Source organism: Ambystoma mexicanum, chromosome 3q (assembly GCF_040938575.1).
Source record: "Ambystoma mexicanum isolate Mex_15411 chromosome 3q, UKY_AmexF1_1, whole genome shotgun sequence".
Lineage (NCBI taxonomy): Eukaryota > Metazoa > Chordata > Amphibia > Caudata > Ambystomatidae > Ambystoma > Ambystoma mexicanum.
The window spans coordinates 1,226,000,925-1,226,016,344 of record NC_090926.1 but is presented as its reverse complement, the minus strand read 5'-3'; the positions used below and the strand labels follow the sequence as shown (position 1 = coordinate 1,226,016,344).

General features: G+C 48.1%; 1 protein-coding gene across 1 annotated transcript in view; it reads left to right on the top strand.

The window, feature by feature from the left end:
- Positions 1-6,381, top strand: part of LOC138447788 (uncharacterized) — a 125,507-nt gene extending 119,126 nt beyond the window's left edge. The window contains exon 2 of the mRNA XM_069604137.1: positions 3,611-6,381. Coding sequence (XP_069460238.1) covers positions 4,099-5,673 — 1,575 coding nt within the window. The 5' untranslated portion in view covers positions 3,611-4,098 and the 3' untranslated portion in view covers positions 5,674-6,381. The remainder of the gene's footprint in view (positions 1-3,610) is intronic.
- The last annotated feature ends 9,039 nt before the right edge of the window (positions 6,382-15,420 follow it).

Here is a 15,420-nt window from a genome sequence, read left to right as displayed (position 1 = left end):
GTTGTACACATGAAATGATGCTAGAAGCATGTGACAGAAAGAACATTGGAAAAAACAAAGCTTTAACACTGTATAAAAGCACATGGACAAAATGTCATCACAGCCTGTAAGAACCGTTAGAACGGATACCTTACTCAGGTGTGACATGGGTGTAACTACCAATAAACCTCAATTAAAAAAATCCATCCTGCATACAGTCTAGCTGGAGCACAGCAGTTCTATTGCAGCACACATCGACCACTGTGATTTTTTTCAGCTGGTTGTAATACGTGTACTAGGTATTGGTAATTCTGTAGTTCGGGGGTCCTCTGTGTTGTGGAGCTGGCTAGCACCATTAGGTCTCTGCTACATTTTGTGGATATGTAGCTAACACTAGTTTTATAAGCTCCATCATCTAGGAAGAGGTCTGGTTGGAATCGTACAAAAATGTCAACCTGGGAATTGCGACAGCCGAAAAGGCTGACCTTTTTTTTAACCCCCCTAACACCACATATATATGTGGGGGGGGGTTTAGAGTATAATATTAATATGGGGGAGGGGCTGCGGGGGCTGCATTTTCGGCCGTCGCAATAATCACATAGATCTGCCTGGTTATGAACTACTAAACCTACAGGGATGATGTTAGCTTTCAAGTATTCCCTGAGAAAATGACCATGCATTTCTGCTCTAATGCCTTTTTCTTGAGTTTTAGTAGTTTGTCAGCATTAGTGTGTGTTAGAATAGCACTTCCTGTTCCTGTTTGGTCAAACAGTAAGGGGCCTCTAATAATATTTAAAATGTGTTCATCACTATAACTCAGGTCATAGCAGGATCTTAACCGCTAAAGAGCTCCGCCCTGTCCTGATCCAAGAAGGTCATGTCAGAACTCATTCCACTAGAGTGCTCCGCCCTGTCCTGAGCCAAGGTTCAGGTCAGGCGCCCTTCCCGATGAAGCGCTCCACCCTGTCCTGAGCATGGTCAGATCAGGGCACGATCCATCCCATCGCTGCCACCAGAGCGCGCAGCCTTCCCTGAGAAGTTGATGTTCTCTGATTTGTTTTTTTAATTCCCTGCCTGGTGTATTTTTACCACACCGCTCCCCGTTGGCGCTGCCCTTGTTGTTGTGAGCGGGTTACATCATAAGTAGGCCAGTAGTTGCTTGGCTTGCAGCCCAGGCCATGCTAGGCACATTTGAGTGCGCCAGACTGGTTTGCGAGAGTGCACTGTGTCCTCATACATATTCAATGTTGACTGACCTACTTTCCAGCTGCTTAAGCTTGGGGCGTCATGGTGAACGCGTCGGAGAGCGCATAGAGACAGATATGCAGCTTTGCAGGGCACAAAACTCTAATGGGCATGGCAAGGAGGGGTGCTGCCTAGCGGGGGCACACAATCCTGCTCAGCTACTGGTTTCCGGGATATAAGTCTATCAGGGCAAACAGGTCGGTTGTGGGCATGGGGCAAAATAAACAAAAGAGCTTGCTGGAGCTGGGACCTTCTGTAGATGGCAGGAGTAGGAAATGGATGTTAGCCGGCTCGAGGGTCTATGGGGTGGTTGTAGCGGGTTTAGCAACAGGGTGTAGAGCATTCTGGGTAAGGTAGGGTAAGGAGGGCTGATGTCTTGCCGGATGGGTATGCGCCTTGCGGGCGTGCAACCTAGAAGATAGTAGCCGAGGGGCTGGGAAAAGAGAAGCCCATGTGCCCTGGTGGCATGGCACAGCACCCTAGTCTCTCCTGCCAATGCTGCCCATGCCCAATTGACTCTACACTTTTACCCAGCCCTACAGATAAGGGGTGTATCGGGCATGTTTAATCCCTAAAAACAGGCAAATACTCCCAAAAAAGAAAAATAGGGCGTAAAAATACTCCCAACAAAATATTAGTAAACAGACACATCGTCCACCCACACTGCTCCATGGATACGTTTGGACCAGTTGTACACGTAGTACCGCAGGAAGAAAGTACTGTTACTACTGCCTGATTGGAAGACGTAAGCATGCATCTTTAAATGTGCATGAATTACTGGGTGCAAAGAACTAATTATTCCAAAAACATGTCAGTTTTCCAGTTACAACATATGTTTGCACAGTAATAAAATAAATACTCCCATTGGGAATTGGAATTACTACCTACAAAATAATGTTACTCCCAAAAACACTCCACTTCCACATCTTATCTGGACCCCTGCTTCTACCCCTCATGCTCACATGCACCAAAACCCCCATCATTATTCTGGGGTGCCAGATGAAACCATGCTTCCCCCGACCCTTCTCTCGGCACAGGAACCCTTCCCAAACCTATATATTTCCCACAGCATTTAACATTTTTCACTGCCCCCTCCCTACATTCCAGTATCTCCTTCTATGCTGCCTTTACTCTCTCCACCCTGCACCGCTGTGCCCCCTCTTCACCTACCACCATTCCCTGCTCCGCATTTAATATTACACTCCGCCTACCACTTTTTCCTTCCTTCTCCCGCTTTACCGCTGTGATGACCTGCACGCGGGCACTTGGAAGGCCCACAGCAACTAGGGGGAGTCAAATAGTCCTTACGGAGGAAGTAGGGGGCATGTGAAACTGGGGGTAGTGTGAGGACTAGGGGGCAGGAGAGCACTGCGAGCAAGGCTAATGGTAAAATCTGGTATTCGTGGTATTTTGGCGCAGTTGCGCTATCTACATTTTTGATTCATTGATTGACTGGGTAGTGGTTGGGCGCCAAGAGATATGATAGGTTATTTATAACGCGCTTAATACCCAGAGGTTTGTAAGTGCGGACCCTGGGATCGAACCTGTGGTGCTCTGTGTCGTCTTGCTTACGAGGCGAGCACGCTGCCCTTGAGCTATCCTCCCAAGACAGTGTGTTAATTACAATATCCAAATAACTCTCTGACCCTGTAAAACCCCAGGGGTAAACAGAACTTATGTTACATTGAAAACAATGTAGACAGTCAAAATATAAAGAAACTTTTGAAATTATTTCAAAACCTTTGAGTTTTCTTTTGAAATTGTGCGATTGGTTTATTATCGGTTTAGTTTGGGCGGGGGACCTTATGAACTAGCCCCAGTTGGCATCACCTTTGTTGTCACTTTTAAAACGGTCACCCAAATGACATTCCAACCCCCATCCTCTCTTCACTATGTTCTAAACCCTACTACTACTTATTTTTTCTTTGAGCGAGTTTGTTTTTTCTTAATTCAATATTAAAGTCGGGTTACTTTTGCTTTCTTCGTTTTTTCCTCAGTGATTTCGAATAAAAGCTATTTTGACCTCGTTATTTTCATTCTGCTTCATGTGCATGGAGTTATTTTTACTGCCTAGCGTTTTTGGGCCTAGTCATCCACTGCCCTCAGTAATTAGCCACTGACCCAGTCTCAGTGTGTCGACCACGCGGCACTGCCTTGTAATTGAGCAACGTGATTTGGCATTAAAAGGCAAAGTTAGTCAAAGACTCGACTTATTTAACATTGTGTCAGAGAATTTGCCCTCCTTTAGGCTCTGCCCTCCTTTGCCTAGACTCCACTTGTGCGGCTCAGGCTTGTAGGATTTGGCACTGTGGTGTTATGTAATTGATGTCTGTGACCACGCCCAGCATCGCTGGTGTCTCATACTCTTCTTGTATTTTTCCTGTAGGTGTGTCGGCAGTGCCAGCCCGGGCCGTGACGTGGAGTAGGACGAGATTCTCCTGGCGTGACTCTGGAAACACACCAGGATTTGCAACCCAAAGAAAGTCAGGAGCCGTACCACTGGCACACGCATTCGCAGCGGAGCAGTCTCATCTATAGGAAGTAGAAAAGCGCCGCTCAACAGCCCACTTGGTACTCTACGGGTTGTAAGGTCGTGGACCGACACCATCACAAGGTGTTTCGTTGCAGCAACATTGCCTGGTATTGAATTGGCAACAATTCCATTGTGATGCTGAGAGAAAAGTTTGTACGCCGCTAAAAGAATTGGGAGCAGCTGGAATGAGATAGACCTGGTTTGCTCTTTCTTTGTACCAAAGAAGACCTAGGAAGAGACTTATTGGGTCCTGTGCAGTAAACGACCAAGCCAAGAAGACGGCAACAGGGAGAACAAAGCCTTTCATCTTGGCCAACAGTCCACTCCATCAACTGCCAACGATGGAGAATTTGAGCTCAAGCTCCATCTGCCTCGCTGCCGGCATCCCTGAAGTTCTGGAGCCGTGTCGGACACTCAAGAGCAAGGCCAACCTCAGTGGCCGTCGCAAGCGAGAGTTTATCTCTGATGAGAAGAAGGATGCCAGCTACTGGGAGAAGCGCCGGAAGAACAATGAGGCAGCCAAGCGCTCCCGGGAGAAGAGGCGCTTCAATGACCTGGTGCTAGAGAACCGAGTGCTGGCACTCAACGATGAGAACGTTCGACTGCGGACAGAGCTTCTGCAGCTGAAACTAAGGTTCGGCCTCATCAGCTCGGCTTCCTTTGTGGAGAAGAGCCAGCAGCTTAGCGACCGCAGCTCCCTCAGCCGCTTGTATGGCAGCTACTCCAACGGGTCCTCCAGTGCCGTCCACTCCGACTCTGAGACGGAACAGTCCAGTCACGACAGTGCAGGCATGTCACTGTCCAAGTACTCTTCCCAGGGCTCTCTCTCCGACATGTCCGATGGCTCTTCCCGCGACAGCCCTATCCCACCCACTTTTTCCGAAGCCAAAGCTCTGTCTAGGTCAGGCCGGGACAATGGCTTCCATCACCACATGCACTCAGCAGACTTTTACAACGAGAGCATCAAAGCACTGGAGGCTGTGGAACAGTTGGGAGAAGGCCACGAGCGGAACCCGACGGGCATAAGACCACGAGGTGGGGTGATTCTCTTCCGGACCGGAGGCTTCACCATTGACCCCCAGCAGGCACCAGAGCTGAAAGCTGCTAGCCTCCTCCCGGGGCACCCAAACAGGGAGAAACCTGCACCAGTGGAGCATGGCAAGGAGACAGCCAGCGGCGCATCCTATCCCATCAGCCCACCAGGCCCCACTGCGACAGGTTTCAGGAATACCATTCTGTGCTCTGGGTACAATGCACCTGCCGTGGAGAGGTGTGCAGTGCCAATGTCGCCTGAACGCCCTGCAACAGCAACCCTTCCAGACCGGCACACCTGCCAAGAACTCAGTTACAATCACACAGGTGGAATGGGTCAGTGCATACTGGAAGCACCCAAGCCAATGGCCTTGCACGACTCAGCAAGACCACACAGCACCTTCTCAGAGCAGGCAGACACAAACAATTCCCCGTCGCACCCAGGTGCTGCTAGCGAGGGCTGCCCGCCTTCAGACATTTCTGGCACCAGTGAGGACAGCAATGCTGCGCTTGAGGACGTGCCCAGTCGGGCGGCAGGGCACTCGCCAGCCCCCTGCGTTTCCCCCGACCTGCCAGCGGATGTCAAGATGTCGTCCCTGCCCCACAAGCTCCGCCTGAAGCACCGGGCGCACAGCAGCGGGATCCCCGAGCCGGCAGCCATGTCCGCTTCCGGTCACCAGGCCTGCCCGCCGAATGCCGAGCTCGCAGATCGATACCTCGGGGCCTTCGAGGAGCCCGCCGGCTACTGCCCGGCTCCGGGAACGCTGGGGCCCAGCGAGGTGGCAGCGTTCCTGCAAAGGAGCTGGCTATACCAAACCCAAGCCGAGGCGTGCCGGCCCCAGGCCTGGAATGCCTTGGACATGGACTGTGCCAACTGTGGATGAGCGGTGCCAGCGAGACCCTGGCGAGAAAGACAGTCCAACCAGCGGCAGCATCCGCTGGAAGTGTGCCAACACGGGGGGCAGGCAGGCAGCGAACGCGACCCTGGCTGTGCCCACCTGGCGTGCATTGGAGAGGCAGCAGGGGCTGACACCCAACTAATGTTATCCTGATTTCATCAAGGATGAAAAACGGAGTCGGATCTGCGCCAAGAACCCTGCTTGGTTGATGAGTGACTTTTATATAGAGCGCCAGTAACCAGGAGGGTCTCATCTCCACAAGCAGCGGGCGCTTGTGCCAGCCTGGGCAGGAGCTACACTACGTGCTGCAGGCAGCCTCTCTTTTGTCCTCCTGTGCCAACACGCAGCGCCTGAAGATGAGACAATCCTGGGAAGCACGCCTCGAAATGTGGTCTCTTTTGGACGGTGGCTTCGAACACTTTCTCCAGCTTGGCGCAGAGAGCCGCTCCCAGCCCTCTGCAGAGCTCCTGGCAGAGGATAGAGAGATGCGGCTGAAGCGCCTCGAAGGCAGGCTGGCCTGCAAGCCGCAGACTCTGTATATTGTTTATTTATGCTCGTGCTGGCAAAGACTTGTGATGCCCCCCTCAGCGAGCAGATGGGGGTCGCTGGTGCCTGCCAAGAAGCCCTCAGCTACCCCAGCACTGAGACTTTTTTATACAGGTGGATAAACCTAACATGCAAAAGCAAATTTAATAAAAAAAAATATATAAAAAAGATTGTGCAGCCCATTGAATTTTTGCCAATAGGAGGGAGGGGAGGGAGTCCTGACAGTGATTTGATTATTGTACTGTGTTCTTTAACAAAAAAACACTTTCTTGCATGTGTTCATCACGGAAATGGCATAGCCAGCGATGTTAGAGTTTGTTGGGGTGTTTTTATAGCATCAATATGCAAAATAATAAATGCGTCAGTGCGCTTTCAGATGCTAGAGCAGAGGTCTGCAACCTTTGGGTCTCCAGATGTTCAAGACTTCAACTCCCATCAGCCCTAGTCACCATAGTCAATGGATGTGCGATCATGGGAGTTAGAGTAAAGCTACAGAAGGACAAAAGGTGTAATTCATAAACTTCAGACAGTCGCAGTAAACAAAGGGAGCAAGGTGCATTGGGGAGCGTGAGCAGTGGTGCACCGAAACCTACATTTGAGGGTGCAGGGGGCTAACTGATGATGGGAGTGGCCAGGCGAGGCTAACTTGAAGGTTCCACCCCCTCTGTTCTACCCCCATGGGTCGAATGGTGTGGGAAGCCTCAAATGTGTTTTAAAGCGCAATATTCCAGTGAGAATGAACATGTTTTTGGACTTGTACATTTGGTTGTTTTGAGAATTTTTACTGCCATTTGTATCTGCCATGGACAGCACTTAAAATATTCTTGTGGGAAAAAAAGTAGATTGTAAACCATAACACTTGTGCATAGAAGATCGTGTCACAGTAATACACGGCTATACCGGCTGCACCAAAATGCCAGTGCAGCCATGTAATAACGGATGCCGTGCCTACTTTATTATAGATGCCCATTAAAAAAAGTTACAAAATATATAAGGTTATGCTACAGTTATGAGAGACTAGACTATCTGCACCAAAATGCTATTCCAGCCACATAACACATATGCCAAAGAAAAAGAAAGAGCGCACATAAGCCCCCTACCCTCGGATGTCAAAGTAAACATAATGTGGCTATACGTTGGCTCGCATCCGTGGGGAGGGGGCTGATGTGAGCATTTGATTTTGCTGAGGCAGCTGGGGGGCCATGGAAGTCTGGAAAGTAGCAGCTTTAAAGTTTCACTGCGTTTGTGCAAGTGCATTTCTCGGATCCTGCAGAAACAGAAAAACTTGAATGGAAGGCTCCCCTCCGCACCCTTTCTGCCAATAGCAAGTGCGCCCATCAGCCTCCTCCAGGGGTCCATCTAGGTGAGATTTCGCGGGCGGAGGGGCTGACCCTTGAAATGTTGGAGTCATCTCTAACTTCCGAGAATGTGGGGGAGGGGCACATTTAATTATGTCGGGGGCATCTAACTTATTTACACACTCCAATGAGACTATTCTGGTGAAGCTTCAGTGTTAAAAGCAGCACACTTGCCTTTACCCCTGAAAGCCCCCACTCAAGGACTGCTGTGAGAATGAGTGATATCCCTGCCCCCTCTCTACCCGTCCAAGCACTCTCCTGGCATGCGAGTGCTAAACCCACATCACCATTTCAATTGCCTAAAATGTATGCATATGCATGCAGGCGCTGACAGTGAAATGCTCTATGTTAGTAATTGCTGGGCCTTTGTTAACAGTGAAACACAGGTGCCGTTTAACATCTGTGTACTGTTTTGTGCGGCTACCGCTCTGGAGGTCAACCAGGTCGAGTCAAAATAGTCCAACATTTTGCAGGGGGTGGGGGACTAGAGCCCGACCAGCAAAATGGTGCTGCGCCACCGAGCGTGAGCAGGGTACTGAGCGTGAGCAGGGTGCTGAGCATAAGTAGGGCACTGAGCGTGAGCGGGGCGCTGAGCGTGAGCAGGGTGCTGAGCATAAGTAGGGCACTGAGCGTGAGCAGGGCGCTGAGCGTGAGCAGGGTGCTGAGCATAAGTAGGGCACTGAGCGTGAGCAGGGCGCTGAGCAGAGCGGCATATCATCTGGAGTGCTTCGGTACATGCCCGATTTACATAGAGTCACAGAAAACAAGGCCTAAACTGCCGTGGCGCGGGTGTTGCAAAATTCAGGGACCCTCACCCCTGCTCCGGTCTCCGGCTTTACCCTGATAGACCTCTATCTCACACTGCTAGTGTGACCATCCCTCTACAAGTCACTGCTTTTCCATACCTCGGCTTTCCCTTACAAATCATTGGTTTCAAGTGTTTAAACCTAATGTGTTCAATTGGCGTGAAACAAGACTACAGCTTCCAGAATGCTTTAGTTCCTCGCATGAAAGCCAAGACTGGAAAGCTGATGTTCCTGGCCTTCCTACTTGAAGATGTTTGGGAATGGCAGTCTGTTCGACATTCTGCCACTCTGCTGCCCACTGCTTTAGGTCTTACGATGAAAAAGGGGCCACAATCCCATTGCGATTCGTTCCTTTTCGGGACAGACTGTTGAGCACTAACTACTCAGGGGGAGTTTTGTAATGAGTGTATTTTAAAGCATATTTGGTTACTAACATTGGTTAAAACTAGTGCAGTAACTCATCGAAGTAGCCACGTTCGGCCAAAAATACGGACCCACTTTGGGCTAAAGAATGGAACAGCACTACAATGTTGGCCGGAAATTTAAAAACTGGCCCCTGGCCCCAGAGGCCAGTCCAAGCCAGTTTACACACATGGAACATGCGCAGATATGATCTGCTCTTTGACTGAAGCTGTTTGCCAAAGAGGGGCCTAAACGAAGGCAGATTCCTTCCCGCTTATTGCCCTTGAGCACAGCACAGCTTTTCCCGGGGCAGCCCCCAAAGTGTTCCTTCACTGTAGGTGTGGAGCTGTCCACTGGCCCCATGTCCTTAGATTCAGCCTTATCCAGCCCTGACTTCTAAGGCTCACAGGTCAGAGGGATGCCTGTGTGCCTGAAAGTGCAGGCACTTACAGAAGTAAGAAGGTTAGTCCAGATCCTGGCTGCATGTAAGTGCTGTAAACTCCCAGAGTGAGCGCCATCCTACAGTATTTATAACCAATGTCTCCCTTCCTTCTACTTATAATCCCGGCCACATGCCCCTCCACTGCACTCTTACATCTGCGCCTCTGCTGCACGCATGCATGTGGGGTATTTCAGCCATTCTTAATTTCCCACACTCTACTGTACACATGCATATGGGGTATTTCAGCCACTCTTAATATCCCACACTCTGCTGTACACATGCATACGGGGTATTTGAGCCACTCTTAATTTCCCACACTCTGCTGTACACATGCATATGGGGTATTTCAGCCACTCTTAATATCCCATACTCTGCTGTACACATGCATATGGGGTATTTCAGCCGCTCTTAATTTCCCACACTCTGCTGTACACATGCATATGGGGTATTTCAGCCACTCTTAATATCCCATACTCTGCTGTACACATGCATATGGGGTATTTCAGCCACACTTAATATCCCACACTCTGCTGTACACATGCATATGGGGTATTTCAGCCACACTTAATTTCTCACACTCTGCTGTAGGCATGCATATGGGGTATTTCTGCCACTCTTAATTTCCCACACTCTGCTGTACACATGCATATGGGATATTTCAGCCGCTCTTCATATCCCACACTCTGCTGTACACGTGCATACGGGGTATTTGAGCCACTCTTAATTTCCCACACTCTGCTGTACACATGCATATGGGGTATTTCAGCCACTCTTAATATCCCATACTCTGCTGTACACATGCATATGGGGTATTTCAGCCGCTCTTAATATCCCACACTCTGCTGTACACGTGCATACGGGGTATTTGAGCCACTCTTAATTTCCCACACTCTGCTGTACACATGCATATGGGGTATTTCAGCCACACTTAATTTCTCACACTCTGCTGTTCACATGTATATGGGGTATTTCAGCCGCTTTTAATATCCCACACTCGGCTGGACACATGCATACGGGGTATTTCAGCCACTCTTAATTTTCCACAATCTGCTGTAGGCATGCATATGGGGTATTTCAGCCACTCTTAATATCCCACACTCTGCTGAACACACGCTTATGGGGTATTTCAGCCACTCTTAATATCCCACACTCAGCTGTACACATGCATATGGGGTATTTCAGCCCCTCTTAATATCCCACACTCAGCTGTACACATGCATATGGGGTATTTCAGCCACTGTTAATATCCCACACTCTGCTGGACACATGCATATGGGGTATTTAAGCCACTCTTAAAATCCCGCCTCTGCTGGACACATGCATATGGCGTATTTCAGCCACTCTAAATATCGCATACTCTGCACATGGGGTATTTCAGTCACTCTTAATATCCCACACTCTGCTGTACAGATGCATATGGGGAATTTCAGCCACTCTTAATATCCCACACTCTGCATATGGGGTATTTCAGTCACTCGAAATATCCCACACTCTGCTGTACACATGCATATGGGGTATTTCAGCCACTCTTAATATCCCACACTCTGCTGGACCAATGCATATGGGGTATTTTAGCCACTCGTAATATCCCACAATCTGCTGGACACATGCATATGGGGTATTTGAGCCACTCTTAATTTCCCTCACTCTGCTGTAGGCATGCACATGGGGTATTTCAGCCACACCTAATTTCCCACACTCTGCTGTGCACATGCATATGGGGTATTTCAGCTACTCTTAATATCCCACACTCTGCTGTACACATGCACATGGGGTATTTCAGCCACACCTAATTTCCCACACTCTGCTGTGCACATGCATATGGGGTATTTCAGCTACTCTTAATATCCCACACTCTGCTGTACACATGCATATAGGGTATTTGAGCCACTGTTAATTTCCCTCACTCTGCTGTAGGCATGCACATGGGGTATTTCAGCCACACCTAATTTCCCACACTCTGCTGTGCACATGCATATGGGGTATTTCAGCTACTCTTAATATCCCACACTCTGCAGTACACATGCATGTGGGGTATTTCAGCCACACCTAATTTCCCACACTCTGCTGTGCACATGCATATGGGGTATTTCAGCTACTCTTAATATCCCACACTCTGCTGTACACATGCACATGGGGTATTTCAGCCACACCTAATTTCCCACACTCTGCTGTGCACATGCATATGGGGTATTTCAGCCACTCTTAATATCCCACACTCTGCACATGGGGTATTCCAGTCACTCTTAATATCCCACACTCTGCTGGACAAATGCATATGGGGTATTCTAGCCACTCTTAATATCGCACACTCTGCTGTACACATGCATGTGGGGTATTTCAGCCACTCTTAATATCCCACACTCTGCTGGACATATGCATGTGGGATATTTTAGCCACTCTTAATGTCCCACACTCTGCTGTACACATGGATATGGGGTATTCGAGCCACTCTTAATATCCCACACTCTGCTGTAAACATGCATATGGGGTATTTCAGCCACTCTTAATGTCCCACACTCTGCTGTAAACATGCATATGGGGTATTTCAGCCACTCTTAATGTCCCACACTCTGATGTACACATGCATGGGGGGCATTCCAGTCACTCTTAATATCCCACACTCTGCTGGACAAATGCATATGGGGTATTCTAGCCACTCTTAATATCCCACACTCTGCTGTACACATGCATGTGGGGTATTTCAGCCACTCTTAATATCCCACACTCTGCTGGACATATGCATGTGGGATATTTTAGCCACTCTTAATTTCCCACACTCTGCTGTACACATGGATATGGGGTATTCGAGCCACTCTTAATATCCCACACTCTGCTGGACATAGGCATGTGGGATATTTTAGCCACTCTTAATGTCCCACACTCTGCTGTAAACATGCATATGGGGTATTTCAGCCACTCTTAATGTCCCACACTCTGCTGTACACATGCATGGGGGGCATTCCAGTCACTCTTAATATCCCACACTCTACTGAATGCATGCATATGGGGTATTTCAGCCACTCTTAATATCCCACACTTTGCTGTAGACATGCATATGGGTTATTTCAGCCACTCCTAATATCCCACACTCTTCTGGACACATGCATGTGGGGTATTTCAGCTACTCTTAATATCCCACACTCTACTGTACACATGCATATGGGGTATTTCAGCCACTCTTAATATCCCACACTCTGCTGGACACATGCAGGTGGGGTATTTCAGCCACTCTTAATATCCCACATTCTGCTGTACACATGCATATGGAGCATTCCAGTCACTCTTAATATCCCACATTGTGCATATGGGGTATTTCAGCCACTCTTAATATCCCACACTCTGCTGTACACATAAATGTGGGGTATTTAAGCCACTTTTAATATCCCACTCTCTGCTGTAGACATGCATATGGGTTATTTCGGCCACTCCTAATATCCCACACTCTTCTGGACACATGCATGTGGGGTATTTGAGCCACTCTTAATTTCCCACACTCTGCTGGACACATGCAGGTGGGGTATTTCAGCCACTCTTAATATCCCACATTCTGCTGTACACATGCATATGGAGCATTCCAGTCACTCTTAATATCCCACATTGTGCATATGGGGGATTTCAGCCACTCTTAATATCCCACATTCTGCATATGGGGTATTTCAGTCACTCGTAATATCCCACACTCTGCTGTACACATGCATATGGGGTATTTCAGCCACTCTTAATATCCCACACTCTGCTGTACACATGCATATGGGTTATTTCAGCCACTCTTAATATCCCACACTCTGCTGTACACATGCATATGGGGTATTTCAGCCACTCTTATTATACCACACTCTGCTGCACACATGCATATGGGGCATTCCAATCACTCTTAATATCCCATATTCTGCATATGGGTATTTCAGTCACTCGTAATATCCCACACTCTGCTGTACACATGCATATGGGGTATGTCAGCCACTCTTATTATACCACACTCTGCTGCACACATGCATATGGGGCATTCCAGTCACTCTTAATATCCCACTTTCTGCATATGGGTATTTCAGTCACTCGTAATATCCCACACTCTGCTGTGCACATGCAAAAGGGGTATTTCAGCCACTCTTAATATCCCACACTCTGCTGTACACATGCAAATGGGGCATTTCCGCCACTCTTAATATCCCACTCTCTGCTGCACACATGCATATGGGGTATTACAGCCACTCTTAATTTCTCACACTTTGCTATAAACATGCATATGGGGTATTTCAGCCACTCTTATTATCCCACGCTCTGCTGTGCACATGCAAATGGAGTATTTCAGTCACTCGTAATATCCCACACTCTACTGTACACATGCATATAGGGTATTTCAGCCACTCTTAATATCGCTCACTCTGCTGTACACATGCATGTGCGGTATTTCAGACACTCTTAATATCCCACCCTCTGCTGGACACATGCACGTGGGGTATTTCAGTCACTCTTAATATCCCACATTCTGCTGTACACATGCATGTGGGGTATTTCAGTCACTCTTAATATCCCACACTTTGCTGTACACATGCATTTGGGGTATTTCAGTCACTCTTAATATCCCACCCTCTGCTGGACACATGCAAGTGGGGTATTGCAGTCACTCTTAATATCCCACATTCTGCTGTACACATGCATGTGGGGTATTTCAGTCACTCTTAATATCCCACACTCTGCTGTACACATGCATGTGGGGTATTTCAGTCACTCTTAATATCCCACACTCTGCTGTAAACATGAATATGGGGTATTTCAGCCACTCTTAATTTCCCACACTCTACTGGATGCATGCATGTTTGGTATTTCAGCCACTCCTAATATCCCACACTCTGCTGTTCACATGCATGCGGGGTATTTCAGCCACTCTTATTATACCACACTCTGCTGTAGACATGCATATGGGTTATTTCAGCCACTCTTAATATCCCACACTCTGCTGTACACATGCATATGGGGTATTTCAGCGACTCTTATTATACCACACTCTGCTGTACACATGCATATGGGTTATTTCAGCCACTCTTAATATCCCACACTCTGCTGTACACATGCATATGGGGTATTTCAGCGACTCTTATTATACCACACTCTGCTGCACACATGCATATGGGGCATTCCAGTCACTCTTAATATCCCACATTCTGCATATGCGTATTTCAGTCACTCGTAATATCCCACACTCTGCTGTACACATGCATATAGGTTATTTCAGCCACTCTTAATATCCCACACTCTGCTGTACACATGCATATGGGGTATTTCAGCCACTCTTAATATCCCACACTCTGCTGGACACATGTACGTGGGGTATTTCAGCCACTCTTAATATCCCACACTCTGCTGTTCAGATGCATGCGGGGTATTTCAGCCACTCTTAATATCCCACTCTGCAGTACACATGCATGTGGGGTATTTCAGCCACTCTTATTATTCCGCACTCTGCTGTGCACATGCAAATGGGGTATTTCAGCCACTCGTAATATCCCACACTCTACTGTGCACATGCATATAGGTTATTTCAGCCACTCTTAATATCCCACACTCTGCTGTACACATGCATATGGGGTATTTCAGCCACTCTTAATATCCCACACTCTGCTGTTCACATGCATGCGGGGTATTTCAGCCACTCTTCATATCCCACTCTGCAGTACACATGCATGTGGGGTATTTCAACCACTCTTATTATTCCGCACTCTGCTGTGCACATGCAAATGGGGTATTTCAGCCACTCGTAATATCCCACACTCTACTGTGCACATGCATATAGGTTATTTCAGCCACTCTTAATATCCCACACTCTGCTGTACACATGCATATGGGGTATTTCAGCCACTCTTAATATCCCACACTCTGCTGGACACATGTACGTGGGGTATTTCAGCCACTCTTAATATCCCACACTCTGCTGTTCACATGCATGCGGGGTATTTCAGCCACTCTTAATACCCCACTCTGCAGTACACATGCATGTGGGGTATTTCAACCACTCTTAATATCGCACACTCTGCTGTACACATGCATATAGGGTATTTCAGCCACTCTTAATATCCCACACTCTGCTGTACACATGCATGTGGGGTATTTCAGCCACTCTTAATATCCCACACTCTGCTGTACACATGTGTGTGGGGTATTTCAGCCACTCTTA